The sequence below is a fragment of the Nerophis ophidion genome, linkage group LG08, assembly GCF_033978795.1.
Source record: "Nerophis ophidion isolate RoL-2023_Sa linkage group LG08, RoL_Noph_v1.0, whole genome shotgun sequence".
Taxonomy (NCBI): Eukaryota; Metazoa; Chordata; class Actinopteri; order Syngnathiformes; family Syngnathidae; genus Nerophis; species Nerophis ophidion.
In genome coordinates, this window is record NC_084618.1 from 36,257,799 (window position 1) to 36,273,255 (window position 15,457).

Consider the following 15,457-nt stretch of genomic DNA (forward strand, 5'->3'; position numbering starts at 1 on the left):
ACTTTTAGTGTGGAGTTTGCATGTCCTCCTCGTGACTGTGTGGGTTCCCTCCGGGTACTCCGGCTTCCTCCCACTTCCAAAGACATGCACCTGGGGATAGGTTGATTGGCAACGCTAAATTGGCCCTAGTGTGTGAATGTGAGTGTGAATGTTGTCCGTCTGTCTGTGTTGGCCCTGTGATGAGGTGGCAACTTGTCCAGGGTGTACGTCGCCTTACGCTCGATTGTAGCTGAGATAGGCACCAGCGCCCTCCGAGAACCCAAAAAGGGAATAAGCGATAGAAAATGGATGGATGGAAACATGGGACAATCAGCAAATACACTTCTGTCTTAAGTTACATTTCCTTGCACTTACCACAAAATATGGCCAGACATCTCAATGTTGGAGTTGTATGTCTTCCCCAGATGTCAAGTGCTGATAAATGTAGAGTGGTCACGTGGTCATGTCTACTTTAAAAGCAGCCGGTCTCTGCCAGTTTGTGGACTGAGTCGTTGTCTTGCTTTGCTGCTTGTCAGCTCTATGGCGAGTACCAGGAGCAACAAAGAGGTCCCGACGAGCGGGAGTTCAGGCGGCTGCTGACGGAGCAACATATCAAAAAGCATGGCCACCACCCTAGGGCCCATCTGGAGGGGTATAGCAGCGGGAGTCAAAATGGCTTCCAGGGCCACCGACGCAGCTTCCAGCAGAATTGGCAGAAGAAGCGGCAGCAGTCCGGCGTGCTGGCGGACGCTGCCGAGGGTCCCAGTTCCGAGTCTAAACTACGTTCCTCAGTAAAGAACAGACGCACCTACTCCAAGTGTAGAGGTAAGCCTTAAGAAGAAAGCATCCACGGAGACTTTGCCACTTAAATGTCGGTTTCTCTCTCGTGATGTCGCTAGATTGCGTCGTGAATGTGCAGAAATTCCTGGTGAACCGGGTTGGAGAAGACTGGATCTTCTTGATCCTTCTCGGCACCACCATGGCACTAGTGAGCTGGACCATGGACTACACCAGCGCCAAGAGTCTGCAAGGTAAGACCACACAAACAGCTAGCTGAAGCTAAACGTGCTATCAACTTGACTCTGTGCTCTGTAGTTGTTCCTGTTTGCTCCCTCAGTCTACAAGTGGATCCACAACCAGCTGAGCGACAACGTTCCCATGCAGTTTGTGGCCTGGGTATCCTACCCGATGGTCCTCATCCTCTTCTCCTCCGTCTTCTGTCAGCTAATCGCTCCTCAAGCTGTCGGTGCGTACCTCTTCATTTCACTAGCCTGAATGGATCTTCTGGAAGAGCTTAGCCGTTATTGAAAGCTCGCCTTCAGGTTCAGGCATCCCAGAGCTGAAGACCATCTTGAGAGGTGTGGTCCTGAAGGAGTATCTGACCCTAAGGGCCTTCATGGCTAAGGTGATTGGTCTGACGGCCACGCTGGGCAGCGGCATGCCGGTTGGCAAAGAGGGTCCGTTTGTGCACATCGCCAGTATCTGTGCCGCCGTGCTCTGCAGGTTCATGTCCTTCTTTTCTGACATCTACCAGGTGAGCTCCTTCTCCTCCTCTCATGCACCTCCTCGTGCTCTTCACCTACTCCTCCTTTCGCATCAATAGAACCCGAACTGTTACGCCGACATCTTGACAGTGGGCTGCGCTGTAGGAGTGGGCTGCTGTTTCGGAACGCCGCTTGGAGGTGTCCTCTTTCTCCGTCTCCTGGACCATTGCTTGTGTCCATTTTTGTCTCGTTGCTATAAACTAACGCTTCTTTTGTTTTTCCACTGGCAGGTGTGCTCTTCAGCATCGAGGTCACATCCACCTACTTTGCCGTCAGAAACTATTGGAGGGGATATTTTGCCGCCACATTCAGTGCCTTCATATTCAGAGTTTTATCTGTCTTCAACAAAGATTCTGGTCAGTCAACATCTACAGTAGTTTCTAATGCAGATTTAGTTGTGTCCAGAATTGTTCAACATCCAAAACAAACATGTAGTTATCATAAACAAACTTGACTGTTACAAAAATCATGTCCAATACATTAAGTTAAGAACCGTGTGCCCCTTTACAAATACGCACCTGTTCTGCCAGAGAATAAGAAAACAGAGCAGGACGAATCAGTAACCAGCAGGTTTTTGGATCCCTCCAAATTCTCCTTTTAAAAAAACAGCAATTACCCACATATCTAGCGACTTTATCTTGTGTTTTGATTATGATGGGTACTGAATTCAGTAATTTTATAGACTCCAACCAAAGTTTGCTGGTAATCCTGGTTCAACTCAAACAGTACCGTTTTTGAGTAGAATAGAATGAATAGAGTGGACTTTATTGTCATTATATTTGCATATAACGAGATTAAGGACTCCAACATCAGGTGCGGTTGTGGGAACAAATATGGGATAAAAATAAATTACACAAGATGTAATAAACATAAAACTAAGAATTGAAATAAACAGACTACTATCCATTAAAAATAACAAGCAATCCTGTACAATATACAAAATACGATACAAAATGCTGTACAATATACAGAACAAGACAAGAGTACTGGAGTAATAAATAACAATCAGTGTCGGATGTATTGCACTCGAAGGGTAATGTTGCACAGTAGGGTATTAGGGTAGGATATTGTATCGGGGTGAATTATTTATTATAAGTTAGAGTTCAAGATGGTGACAGCTCTGGGAAAGAAGCTGTTTCTGAGCCTGTTTGTTCTGGTTCTGATGCACCTGTAGCGACTACCCGATGGTAGCATGTCGAACAGGTGGAAGCCAGGGTGTGTGCTGTTCTTGGTGATCCTTTTTGCTCTGTTGAGGCAGCGGGAGTTTTGTAAATCCTTCAGGGAGGGGAGGGAGTAGCCGAATATTTTTTTGTGCAGACTTTATGACCCCCTGAATCGCCTTTTTGTCTGCTTCAGTGCAGCTGGCGTACCACACTGTTATGCAGTACGTCAGCAGGCTCTCGACAGTCGAGCGATTGAAGGTCACCATCAGCTGCCTCTCCAGTCTGTTCTTCAACAGCAAGCTTTGGATACCTTTGTTGCGCTCGACGTTGTGTCCTGTGGGAAACAAGCAGTCAAGCACTGACTGCCTCTATGTAATATTAAACTTTTTCATTCCAGGCGCTTAAAGTACCAGTAGAGTGGAAAAATAAGTTCACTTTTTTCTCGGGCCAGTCTACATTAAGCCTGATAACTCCTTAAACAAATAATTATTGAGCCTAAGCCCTGTGTCAGCCCAATTAAACATTGTTTAAGATTCCCCTCCTTGGATAATTTTTTACACGGGTAAGTGTGCCGTGTATTTCTTGAATCTCCAGCTCTTAGCTTTGTGCGGACTCATTGATTGTTTACAAACTGAGTTCGGAGAGGAAGTGACATCAGAAAGACCGCGCTCCACACAGGAAGTGACGTAAGAAAGAACGACCCACAGCCAGCTTCATAACAAGCAGTTTCGTAACTCAGAGGTAACCAATGGGAAGATGGAGGCGAGTCATCCAGACATGACCGTGTTTCTCCTTCTTCTACATGTACAGGTGCTTGTGGAAATCCCACATTAATACCTCAGGAGAAGGAAACGCGCGATTGCAGCTATATCGGATACAACACATGTCAGACTGCAACATGGCAATTTTGAGCGACGGCTTTGGATAAGCCCTGGAAGAACGCCGGCCTGGTGGGATGTGTTTGTCAATGTGTGTTGTGCCAGAGAACCGGCAAGAGCATTTTTGTGGCCTAGTGGTTAGAGTCTCCGCCCTGAGATCGGTAGGTCGAGAGTTCAAACCCCTGGCGAGTCGTACCAAAGACTATAAAAATGGGACCCATTACCTCCCTGCTTGGCACTCAGCATCAAGAGTTGGAATTGGGGGTTGAATCACCAAAAATGATTCCCGGGCGTGGCACCGCTGCTGCCCACTGCTCCCCTCACCTCCCAGGGGGGTAACCAAGGGGATGGGTCAAATGCAGAGGACATATTTCACCACACCTAGTGTGGTGAAATGAAGTGTGACAATCATTGGTATTTTAACTTAAGTAATTATAACTTTAACCTAATGTCCATGTCAGCTGTGATTCTACTTAGCGAAAAACTTTGTCCATTTGTTGAAGGGGTGCCAACGAGAATGCGGGCTGCCGTGGACGAGGCAAGACTACGGAAAACAGTGAATGCATTTGAACCGGCAAATCAGTTTTTGTCCGTGATGTATGTTGAGCGATTACTCAACGTCTAGTTTTGTACTCCATTATTAATGTGATGCCATAAAGTAGTTGTGGCCGTTAAGTACGACCGTCAATTTAACCCTACAAGCACAGACAGGATTGCAAGAAGGGACAATGAAGGTGAAGGCAAAAGAGTGAGGAGTTTCCTGATCAGATATCTACATCCCTCGATTATTGTTGTAAAATGTTCTTTATCCCATTGTTTACTTTCACACACGTCTATTAAAGATATGATTCATGTATGATGGCTTAGGTATGATTTACTACAACAGGGCCAGTCTAACAGCTGCTGATAGTGAGGCAAGCAAGGTTTACTGTTAAGAGAAATGTGGCAATAGGCTACATTGAAACACAGGGTAAGGACACACTTCCAGGTCATAGGTAATATGACGTAATATAAATGTGCGACTGACATTTTCCACACACACGTACTAGTTCGCATTGCGCCAGTGCAGGTAGGGTTGAGGGGGTCTTAAACGATGGCATTGTGTGTGTGTGTGTGTGTGTGTGTGCGTGCGTGTGCGCGCGTGCGTGTGCGTGTGCGTGTGTGTGTGTGTGTGTGTGTGTGTGTGTGGATAAGGTTAGTTGGGATATACTCTGTATATCCCGGCTTAGGCCCCTTCTACACTAACCAGCTAAGGTTGTCCAGGGTAAATCCCGCCTAACCTTATCTTTGTCCACACACACACAATGGTGTTTAAGACCCCACCCCCCTCTGTCAGCCGGCACAACGCGACCTAATACGCATGCGCGTAAAATGCGCACGTCATAGTCACCTCCAGTGTAGCTTTGTGTGCAAGTTCTTAAATGTAACTTATCTGAACAATATCCAGTGTTTTGGTATTTTAATTAACTGGAATTCAGTGTGCTGTGTGGCCCTATTGTAGTGAATCACACCTGAGCCATCATAAATTAATCTTTAATGGACATTATACACCCCGCTAGCACCAAACCCCAACCCCCCAACCCCACCCATCTCATCCGACGCAGGAGGTGCGGGGGTGTTGGTGGTAGCGGAGTGTATAATTTAGCCTGGAAGAGTTAGGGTTGCATGGGATTCTGGGTAATTGTTATGTTGTGTTTATGTTGTGTTACAGTGCGGATGTTTTCCCAAAATGTGTTTGTCATCCTTGTTTGGTGTGGGTTAACAGTGTGGCGCATATTTGTCCATCCATCCATCCATCATCTTCCGCTTATCCGAGGTCGGGTCGCGGGGGCAACAGCCTAAGCAGGGAAACCCAGACTTCCCTCTCCCCAGCCACTTCGTCTAGCTCTTCCCGGGGGATCCCGAGGCGTTCCCAGGCCAGCCGGGAGACATAGTCTTCCCAACGTGTCCTGGGTCTTCCCCGTGGCCTCCTACCGGTTGGACGTGCCCTAAACACCTCCCTAGGGAGGCGCATATTTGTAACAGTGTTAAAGTTGTTTAAACTGGCACCCTCAGTATGACCTGTATGGCTGTTGAACAAGAATGCCTTGCAATCGCATATGTGCGTCTGTAGACGCCACATACAACACGTGACCTGACTGGTAAGCTGTTTGTACAATTCGTGGAGGGCACTAAAGACAGTGCCATCGTAGCGCGCCCTTATTTTTGTTGATTGGGTGTTACTTAGCAGACGTCCGAGGGAATAGTCACTCTGTAACCCGCAAGTCTCCCGGACCAATCGGGAGGAATTGTATGCCTGATGCTAATAAGGGACATTCATAAAAAAGTCCCTGGCCGCATTAACATAAAATCTTCATATTTAATTGCGGGCCGCATGTCTGAGACCCCTGGTTTATTCATAGCACAAAGCAAAAAAAAAACCTCTGTATACAGTGTTATTTCATTATAAATTTCAAGAGTCTTGTGGCTCCCATTATTTTCTTTATTTTGTGAAACGGGTCGAAATGGCTCTTTGAGTGGTACAGGTTGCCGACCACTGGTATAGGTCATCATCATCACCCAATAGATCAGTAATGATGTGCCCCAGATACTTACTTTTATGACACACACTCAGCACCTGTCCTGACAGATAGAATGAAGGAAAAGAGAGATCCTTGTCTTCTCTTGTTCTACATATCATGATGACACTCTTTTTTGCATTATATTTCTCATCATATTTTAAACCATAATCTGTACATATATTCAGCAGCTGTTGAAAGCCAGCAATGCTAGGAGACAGGATGGCAATCATCCGCATACATCAGATGATTAACCACAGTATTACCGAGTACACATCCTGTTCTACAGGTATTGAGCTGGACAGATAGGTCCTTCATATACAGATTGAAGAGGGCAGGGGAGAGAATTCCCCCCTGGCGTACCCCGTTCCCAACCTTAAATGTTGCTGAGCATTTATCACCCCATCTGATCTGCATGCTCTGATTAGCATACCAATATGACAGAATTCTGATGATACTATCAGGCACGCCCCTCTCTTTTAGTTTCAAAAACAGTTTCTGATGGTTGACGCTATCAAAGGCATTCGACGCGTCAATGTAGCCAACTAAAACTGAGGAGTTCTTACCTTTATGCATATCAATCACTTCTTTCAATGCATAGATACAAAGGTCAGTACCATGCTTGGTTTTAAAACCAAACTGATTGTCAGCAGTGGTAAGAAAAACGGTTAAACGGTCTAATAAAATTATCTCTATAACTTAAGAAAGTACGCTTGCAAGTGCAATAAGCCTGTTAATTTTCATGCTTCCCACCTTACCTGTCTTGTCCTTGATGACCGGCACCAGAGTGACAGCCATCATGGAGTCAGGCAGCAGCCCGTGAGACAGATGGAAAGCAGGACTGCTACTCTGGGGCTCACACATTTCAGGTGTTCTGCAGTTATATTATCAGGTCCACTGGCTTTATAATCAGCTAGCTGGGATATTGCTTGCAGCTCCTCACTTACAGTGACTCCAACAGCCTCACAGTTGTGGATGCTGCCTATATCAAAGGGCTCACTTTTAACACAATTAAAAAGTGCAGAATAGTGCTGCCTCCATTTCTCAGCTATGTTATCAGCTCCTGCTACACCCTCAATTGTGCATGGCAGCGGCATCCCGCTTCAGTTCAAAGTTTTCACTTCTTTCCAGAATCCAATGATATTGCGATTAAGGGGTTTCTCAGCTAATGAGTCAGCTCTCATAGCGTGCTCATTTCGAATGACAAATCAAATGGCAGATTTGTACCTCGAATGTGTTAGCTTCTTACGATTTAGTACCGGACCTAGTCTAGGTCTTCCAGCCAGAACCCATTCACTGAAAGCTTCCTCAGCCGCAGTGTAATGCACTCGAACATGTTTGTACCAGCCTGGCTTCCCACTGGATTTCCTGTTGGTGCATGTAACATAAGAACTGCTAGCTTCACACAGGATTTTGACAGTATAGTCATATCGACATCCATTACTTTCGTCCTCTACAAGGTTCTCATAGTCCTCATTGTCACCGACGTCTCACTGGGTGTGAGTTTTCCTTGCCCTTATGTGGGCCTACTGAGGATGTCGTAGTGGTTTGTGTTGTGGTTTGTGCAGCCCTTTGAGACACTAGTGATTTAGGGCTATATAAGTAAACATTGATTGATTGATTGATTAATTGATACATAGCACAAAGGGATTTCCTATGATTAATATCATTACAGTTAAGATTAGTACAAAAAATTGCATCAAGTGGAAGAGACATATTATTTAAAAGAGCATCAGTTCTCCTGTAAAACAATAGAATAGAAAGTACTTTATTGATCCCTGGGGGAAATTCAGCACCACAGTTCGCTCACAATAAACAATGATAATAATAAATAATATATTATATATAATACATTATATATATAATATATGAATAATATAAATATATGCTACATATATTCTACATTTAAGTGCAGTCAAGGAACATAGGCATTATACAGTCTGATGGCTGTGGGTATGAAGGATCTCCTGTGTTGTTCCGTGTTACATTTTGGGAGTCTGAGCCATCCACTGAACGTGCTCATTCTCTCTGCAAGGTCCGAGTGTAGTCGGTGGGAGGTGTTGTCCATATAATAATGATAATAATAATAATGATAATAATAATAATACTAATAATAATTCCATCCATCCATCATCTTCCGCTTATCCGAGGTCGGGTCGCGGGGGAAACAGCCTAAGCAGGGAAACCCAGACTTCCCTCTCCCCAGCCACTTCGTCTAGCTCTTCCCGGGGGATCCCGAGGCGCTCCCAGGCCAGCCGGGAGACATAGTCTTCCCAACGTGTCCTGGGTCTTCCCCGTGGCCTCCTACCGGTTGGACGTGCCCTAAACACCTCCCTAGGGAGGCGTTCGGGTGGCATCCTGACCAGATGCCCGAACCACCTCATCTGGCTCCTCTCGATGTGAAGGAGCAGCGGCTTTACTTTGAGCTCCTCCCGGATGGCAGAGCTTCTCACCCTATCTCTAAGGGAGAGCCCCGCCACACGGCGGAGGAAACTCATTTCGGCCGATTGTACCCGTGATCTTATCCTTTCGGTCATGACCCAAAGCTCATGACCATAGGTGAGGATGGGAACGTAGATCGACCGGTAAATTGAGAGCTTTGCCTTCCGGCTCAGCTCCTTCTTCACCACAACGGATCGGTACAACGTCCGCATTACTGAAGAAGCCGCACCGATCCGCCTGTCGATCTCACGATCCGCTCTTCCCTCACTCGTGAACAAGACTCCTAGGTACTTGAACTCCTTCACTTGGGGCAGGGTCTCCTCCCCAACCCGGAGATGGCACGCCACCCTTTTCCGGGCGAGAACCATGAACTCGGACTTGGAGGTGCTGATTCTCATTCCGGTCGCTTCACACTCGGCTGCGAACCGATCCAGCGAGAGCTGAAGATCCCGGTCAGATGAAGCCATCAGGACCACATCATCTGCAAAAAGCAGAGACCTAATCCTGCGGTTACCATTATTATTATAATAATGATAATAATAATAGTAAAACAGCACTTCCTCATCTGTGAGTTTAGACCAATCTAGTTTGGAGCTTAGGCTATTAACCTCCTGGGTCAACTCAGGGAGACTGTCCAACTTAATATCTAATATAAATGGAATATTGTCGCTCATAGAGACCTCAAACACAATCTCCATAAAACGTATAGTGGCGTGTGCGTTAGCCGTACTGACACCGTGGTCAAGCCATGATGTTGTATGCCAGGCTTCAGAGGTGGGTAGTAACGCGTTACGTATACTCCTTTACATCTACTTGAGTAAATTTTAATGCAACATACTTTTACTTTTACTTGAATATATTTATAGAGAAGAAACACTATTACTCCGCTCCATTTATCTACATTCAGCTCGCTACTGATTTTTATCGATCTGTTAATGCACGCTGTTTGTTTTGTTTTGTCAGACATACCTTCAAAGTAGGATCTATCACATGCCTGCGTTTCACCAATCAAATGCAGTCACTGGTGACGTTTGACTCTGTTTCACCAATCAAATGGAGTCACTGGTGACGTTTGACTCCGTTTCACCAATCAAACAGAGCCAAGCGGCCACATGATTAACTGCACACTTTTTTTTTAAATAAACCTTTTTTTTATAAATTTCAACATTTACAAACAGTTGAAAATAATGGTAACTAAAATAGAATGCAAAATATATATATATACAAAATAAACAAAATGCAAAGCCATAGGCTCACTCAATCTCAGTATATAACTTAAATTTGGAACACAGCATCATCGTTTTCACAGCTTTTTGGTTGTTAGAGGTAGAGAGTGGTTTAATGTAGAGTTCTAAATATTTTTTAAAGGCACAAAAACACGGTCGGGTATTGACAAACTTACATTTATGAATATAAAACTTAGCCAATAGTATAATGAGGTTGCAAAGGTAAAATCCATTTTCAATTTTTTTTTCAATTTAATGTAAAACCGAAATAATATTATTTAATATACATTATTGTTTTAGATGCTTAAGAGATATTCCTGGCTCTGAATTTGTTCATTGCTATTTCTATTTTTTGTGCATTACTTGTTGCCATCATCATTAAACGAACCGGTTATTCATCAGTTACTCAGTACTCGAGTAGTTTTTTCACAACATACTTTTTACTTTTACTCAAGTAAATATTTGGGTGACTACTCCTTACTTTTACTTGAGTAATACATCTATAAAGTAACAGTACTCTTACTTGAGTACAGTTTCTGGGTAATCTACCCACCTCTGCCAGGCTGCACTAATATAGGAATAGCTATCAGCGGGCAACAACCATTGACTAGATAAGGTTAGTGCATTTTCATCACAAAACTGTATAAGGTGTCTTGCAAATAAAGAGCTAACATCGGAAATGTCAGCATTCCAGTAACCGACCACATAAATACACGTGCAGTGATTATCCTGTATAAAAATAATTAATAAAAGCAATTTTAAACATGTAGTCATCCTCATTATCTTTCCATTCATACGGAGTGTACACATTAAGAACAATAAATTCCCTATTGTTGGACTCATACTGAACAGCAATACACCAATCAACTTCGAGCCTAATAACACTAATAACTGCATCATGCTTTTTGTGCCAGAGCACAGCAACACCTCCCGCTATCCTCCCAATTACAATTCTCATTGACAGGTCAGTCGTTGACTCACCAGCTCCATGAAAGTTATCATTAAAATAATTCAAGAAACCCAGGTTTTGTTTTGGGAGGAATTCTCGTTGACTCTCCTTCGACAAATGGACAAAGTAGAATCACAGCTGACATTGGAAAGTTTTCTTGCCGCCTGAGAAGTGTTGTATCGCAAATAGCTGCAATCGCTTTCTCTTAAAGGGGAACATTATCACCAGACCTATGTAAGCGTCATGTGTGATTTCCACAAGTATCTGTACATGTAATGTACAGATGTAATGTAATCTTTGTCTGATCTTGAATGGGATTGTGCTGAAAATTGTAATTTTCCTGAAGGAACTATCCTGACGGAATAAATAAAGTACTATCTATCTATCTATCTATGTAGAAGAAGGAGAAACACAACATGTCTGGATGACTCACCTCCATATTTCCAGTGGTTAGCTCCGAGTTACCAAACCGCTTCATTATGAAGCTGGCTGTGGCGCGTTCTTTCTGGTATCACTTCCTGTGTGGTGCGCGGTCTTTCTGGAGTCACTTCCTCTAAGAAATTAAGTTTGTAAACGATCAATGAGTCCATCAAAAGCTACGAGCCGGAGATTCAAGAAATACACGGCGCACTTACCCATGCAAAAAATATTCCGAGGAGGGGGACCTTAAACAATAGTTTAGTGTGGCTGAAACGGGGCTTAGACTAAATAATTATTCATTTAAAGGCCTACTGAAAAGAGATTTTGTTATTCAAACGGGGATAGTAGGTCCATTATATGTGTCATACTTGATCATTTCGCGATATTGCCATATTTTTGCTGAAAGGATTTAGTAGAAAACATCCAGCATAAAGTTCGCAACTTTTGGTGCTAAGAGAAAAGCCCTGCCTTTACCGGAAGTCGCAGACGATGACGTCACATGTTGATGGCTCCTCACATCTTCACGTTGTTTTTAATGGGAGCCTCCAACAAAAACAACTACTCGGACCGAGAAACGACAATTTCCCCATTAATTTGAGCGAGGATGAAAGATTCGTGTTTGAGGATATTGATAGCGACAGACTACAAAAAAAAAAAAAAAGTTAAAAAAAAACGCGATTGCATTGGGATGTTTTTAGACACATTTACTAGGATAATTATGGGAAATCCCTTATCTTTCTATTGTGTTGCTAGTGTTTTAGTGAGTTTAACAGTACCTGATAGTCGGAGGTGTGTGTCCACGGGTGTCTTGACGCGCAGTGTCTCAGGGAAGTCGACGGCAGCTTTATGGGTGGCACAAGCTCAGCTGATCTCCGGTAAGAAGAGACTTTTTACCACATTTGAATGACATTTGGTTGGGATCCATGTTCGCTGTGATCCATAGTAAAGTTTCACCTCCGTGAATTTTGAACAAGGAATCACTGTGTGTTTGTGTGGCTAAAGGCTAAAATTTCCCAGCTCCATCTTTCTACTTTGACTTCTCAAGTTTGCGAAGGATTCAGCAACACAGATCTCCAAAATACTGTGTAATTATGCGGTTAAAGCAGACGACTTTTAGCTGTGTGTGTGCGCAGCGCTCATATTTCATAACAGCCCCTGACGTCAAGCGTACACGTCATAATCATGTGACGTTTTCAAGAAAAAACTCCCGGGAAAATTAAAATTGCAATTTAGTAAACTAAAAAGGCTGTATTGGCATGTGTTGCAATTTTAATATTTCCATCCATCCATCCATCCATCCATCTTCTTCCGCTTATCCGAGGTCGGGTTGCGGGGGCGACAGCCTAAGCAGGGAAACCCAGACTTCCCTTTCCCCAGCCACTTCGTCTAGCTCTTCCCGGGGGATCCCGAGGCGTTCCCAGGCCAGCCGATAGACACAGTCTTCCCAACGTGTCCTGGGTCTTCCCCGTGGCCTCCTACCGGTTGGACGTGCCCTAAACACCTCCCTAGGGAGGCGTTCGGGTGGCATCCTGACCAGATGCCCGAACCACCTCATCTGGCTCCTCTCGATGTGAAGGAGCAGCGGCTTTACTTTGAGCTCCTCCCGGATGGCAGAGCTTCTCACCCTATCTCTAAGGGAGAGCCCCGCCAAACGGCGGAGGAAACTCATTTCGGCCGCTTGTACCCGTGATCTTATCCTTTCGGTCATGACCCAAAGCTCATGACCATAAGTGAGGATGGGAACGTAGATCGACCGGTAATTTGAGAGCTTTGCCTTCCGGCTCAGCTCCTTCTTCACCACAACGGATCGGTACAACGTCCGCATTACTGAGGACGCCGCACCGATCCGCCTGTAGATCTCACGATCCACTCTTAACAGTAAAAAAAAAAAGAAAAAAAAAAATCCATAAAATCCGAGTGGAGTGGATTTTAATATTTCATCATTGATATATAAACTATCAGACTGTGTGGTGGGTAGTAGTGGGTTTCAGTAGGCCTTTAAGGGGTTAAACGACTTAGTGTAGACATGGCCTTTGTGTAGAAGCAGCTTAACTAGATGTGCACAGCAGGGCAGCTCATTGCATTATACCGCTCCTCAACGGGTGAAGTTAGCGTTACATCCATCCATCCATTTTCTACTGCTTATCCCTTTCGAGGTCGCGGGGGTGCTTGAGCCTATCTTAAAAAAGGTAAAGTTAAAGTACCAATGATTGTCCCACACATACTAGATGTGGCAAAATTATTTGACCCATTACCCTTGATCATCCCCTGGGAGGTGAGGGGAGCAGTGCGCAGCAGCAGAATCATTTATGGTGATTTAACCCCCAATTTCAACCCTTAATGCTGAGTGCCAAGCAGGGCGGTAACGGGTCCCATTTTTATAGTCTTTGGTATGACTCGGCCGGGATTTGAACTCACAACCTACCGTTCTCAGGGCGGACACTTTAACCACTAGGCCACTAGCTACAATCGGATTTGCAGCCGGTTATTACTGTTTCTTTCTTGCTTGAAGCAAGAGCTTATGACTTAAAAACATGTTATTTCTGACCAAACAACTTTAAAAGCATAAACTTATCCGAAATGTAAAATGTTGGTAACAAGTTAAAATGACTGAGTGCTTGAAATAAACTCGGCAAAAACAAAACAGTGTTTCCTATATTTGTGCAAGTTTGTGAAGTGTATTCCATGCAATGTTAACCTTGGCATGTTTCGACCATCATCTGCAGTCTTCCTCAAAAGTTTTTTAAAGATGGTTGTCTTCAGGTTCTCTCGCACTTTTTGCCTTCCAGGCACCATCACTGCTCTCTTCAGGACAAACTTCAGACTGGATTTCCCCTTTGACCTCCAGGAGCTTCCTGCTTTTGCCGTCATTGGGTGAGAGAAGTGCCAGCAGTATCAGTCGCATCTGGCGCCGCCATTAACCCTGCCCCGTCTGTGACCTCGTTTGTGCAGCATCACCTGCGGGTTCCTGGGAGCGTTCTTCGTCTACCTCAACAGACAGGTGGTGCAGCTGATGAGACGGCAAAACACCGCCACACGTTTCCTCAGCAAACAGTGAGTGTGTGCGTGAGTGTGCGACGGCGTCACTCCTGGTCCTGCTCTCTGTCTCCCTCCTAGCCGTCTGGTCTTTCCTGCCGGGGTCACCCTGCTGATCGCCACGCTGACTTTTCCCGCCGGGTTCGGACAGTTCATGGCCGGAGAGGTCAGAGGCCATACTGTACCTTTACGACGCTGCAAAACTCACTGACACGATTTAGAGCCGGATTGTGTGACGGACGTTTACCTTATTGCAGTGGTTCTCAAATGAGGGTACTTGAAGGTATGCCAAGGGGTACGTGAGATTTTTTCAAAAATATTCTAAAAATAGCAACAATTCAAAAATCCTTAATAAATATATTTATTGAATAATACTTCAACAAAATATGAATGTAAGTTCACAAACTGTGAAAAGAAATGCAACAATGCAATATTCATTGTTGACAGCCAGATTTTTTGTGGACATGTTCCATAAATATTGATGCAAAAGATTTCTTTTTTTGTAAAGAAATATTTAGAATTAAGTTCTTGAATCCAGATGGATCTCTATTACAATCCCCAAAAAGGGCGCTTTAAGTTAATGATGTGTAGAAATCTTTATATCTAATTGAATCACTTGTTTATTTTTCAACAAGTTTTTAGATATTTTTTAATCTTTTTTTCCAAATAAGTTCAAGAAATACCACTACTAATGAGCAATATTTGGCACTGTTATACAATTTAATAAATCAGAAACTGATGACATAGTGCTGTATTTTACTTATTTATCTCTTTTTTACAACCAAAAATGCTTTGCTCTGATTAAGGGGTACTTGAATTTAAAAAATGCTCACAGTGGGTATATCACTGAAAAAGGGTTGAGAACTACTGCTTTAGGGTACCGACATGCAGAAACGAGAGTAGTGGAGACATATTTGTTTTATTGCGATATAGCACGAAATACACAAAAACGCAGCTATTAATCAATTTAGGAACATGTAAGCGGAGCAATGAGGCAATCCAGGGAAAAGTATTAACGCACTTGTGCATTACAAAAGTTAATTACGAAAGAGGAATAGCCTCAAAAATGGCGGATGGAAAGTAGTGAAGCAAAGAAAAGGAAACAAGTAAGAAAGGTGTTCGTCATTCCCAGCAAGTGTGCATCAACAGTAACGGTTCTAGGAGTGTGAATGTTGTCTGTCTATCTGTGTTGGCCCTGCGATGAGGTGGCGACTTGTCCAGGGTGTATCAATCAATCACTGTTTATTTATATAGCCCTAAAT

The 15,457-nt window shown here is 44.0% G+C and overlaps 1 protein-coding gene across 1 annotated transcript in view; it reads left to right on the top strand.

Moving 5' to 3' along the window:
• The window catches only part of LOC133557720 (chloride channel protein 1-like), a 42,713-nt gene that overhangs the window by 7,563 nt on the left and 19,693 nt on the right, over window positions 1–15,457 (top strand). Inside the window, exons 2-10 of the mRNA XM_061908438.1 lie at window positions 516–804; window positions 879–1,010; window positions 1,097–1,225; window positions 1,302–1,513; window positions 1,583–1,661; window positions 1,754–1,879; window positions 13,949–14,033; window positions 14,112–14,213; window positions 14,277–14,361. Of these exons, the coding sequence (XP_061764422.1) occupies window positions 516–804; window positions 879–1,010; window positions 1,097–1,225; window positions 1,302–1,513; window positions 1,583–1,661; window positions 1,754–1,879; window positions 13,949–14,033; window positions 14,112–14,213; window positions 14,277–14,361 (1,239 nt within the window). The remainder of the gene's footprint in view (window positions 1–515; window positions 805–878; window positions 1,011–1,096; window positions 1,226–1,301; window positions 1,514–1,582; window positions 1,662–1,753; window positions 1,880–13,948; window positions 14,034–14,111; window positions 14,214–14,276; window positions 14,362–15,457) is intronic.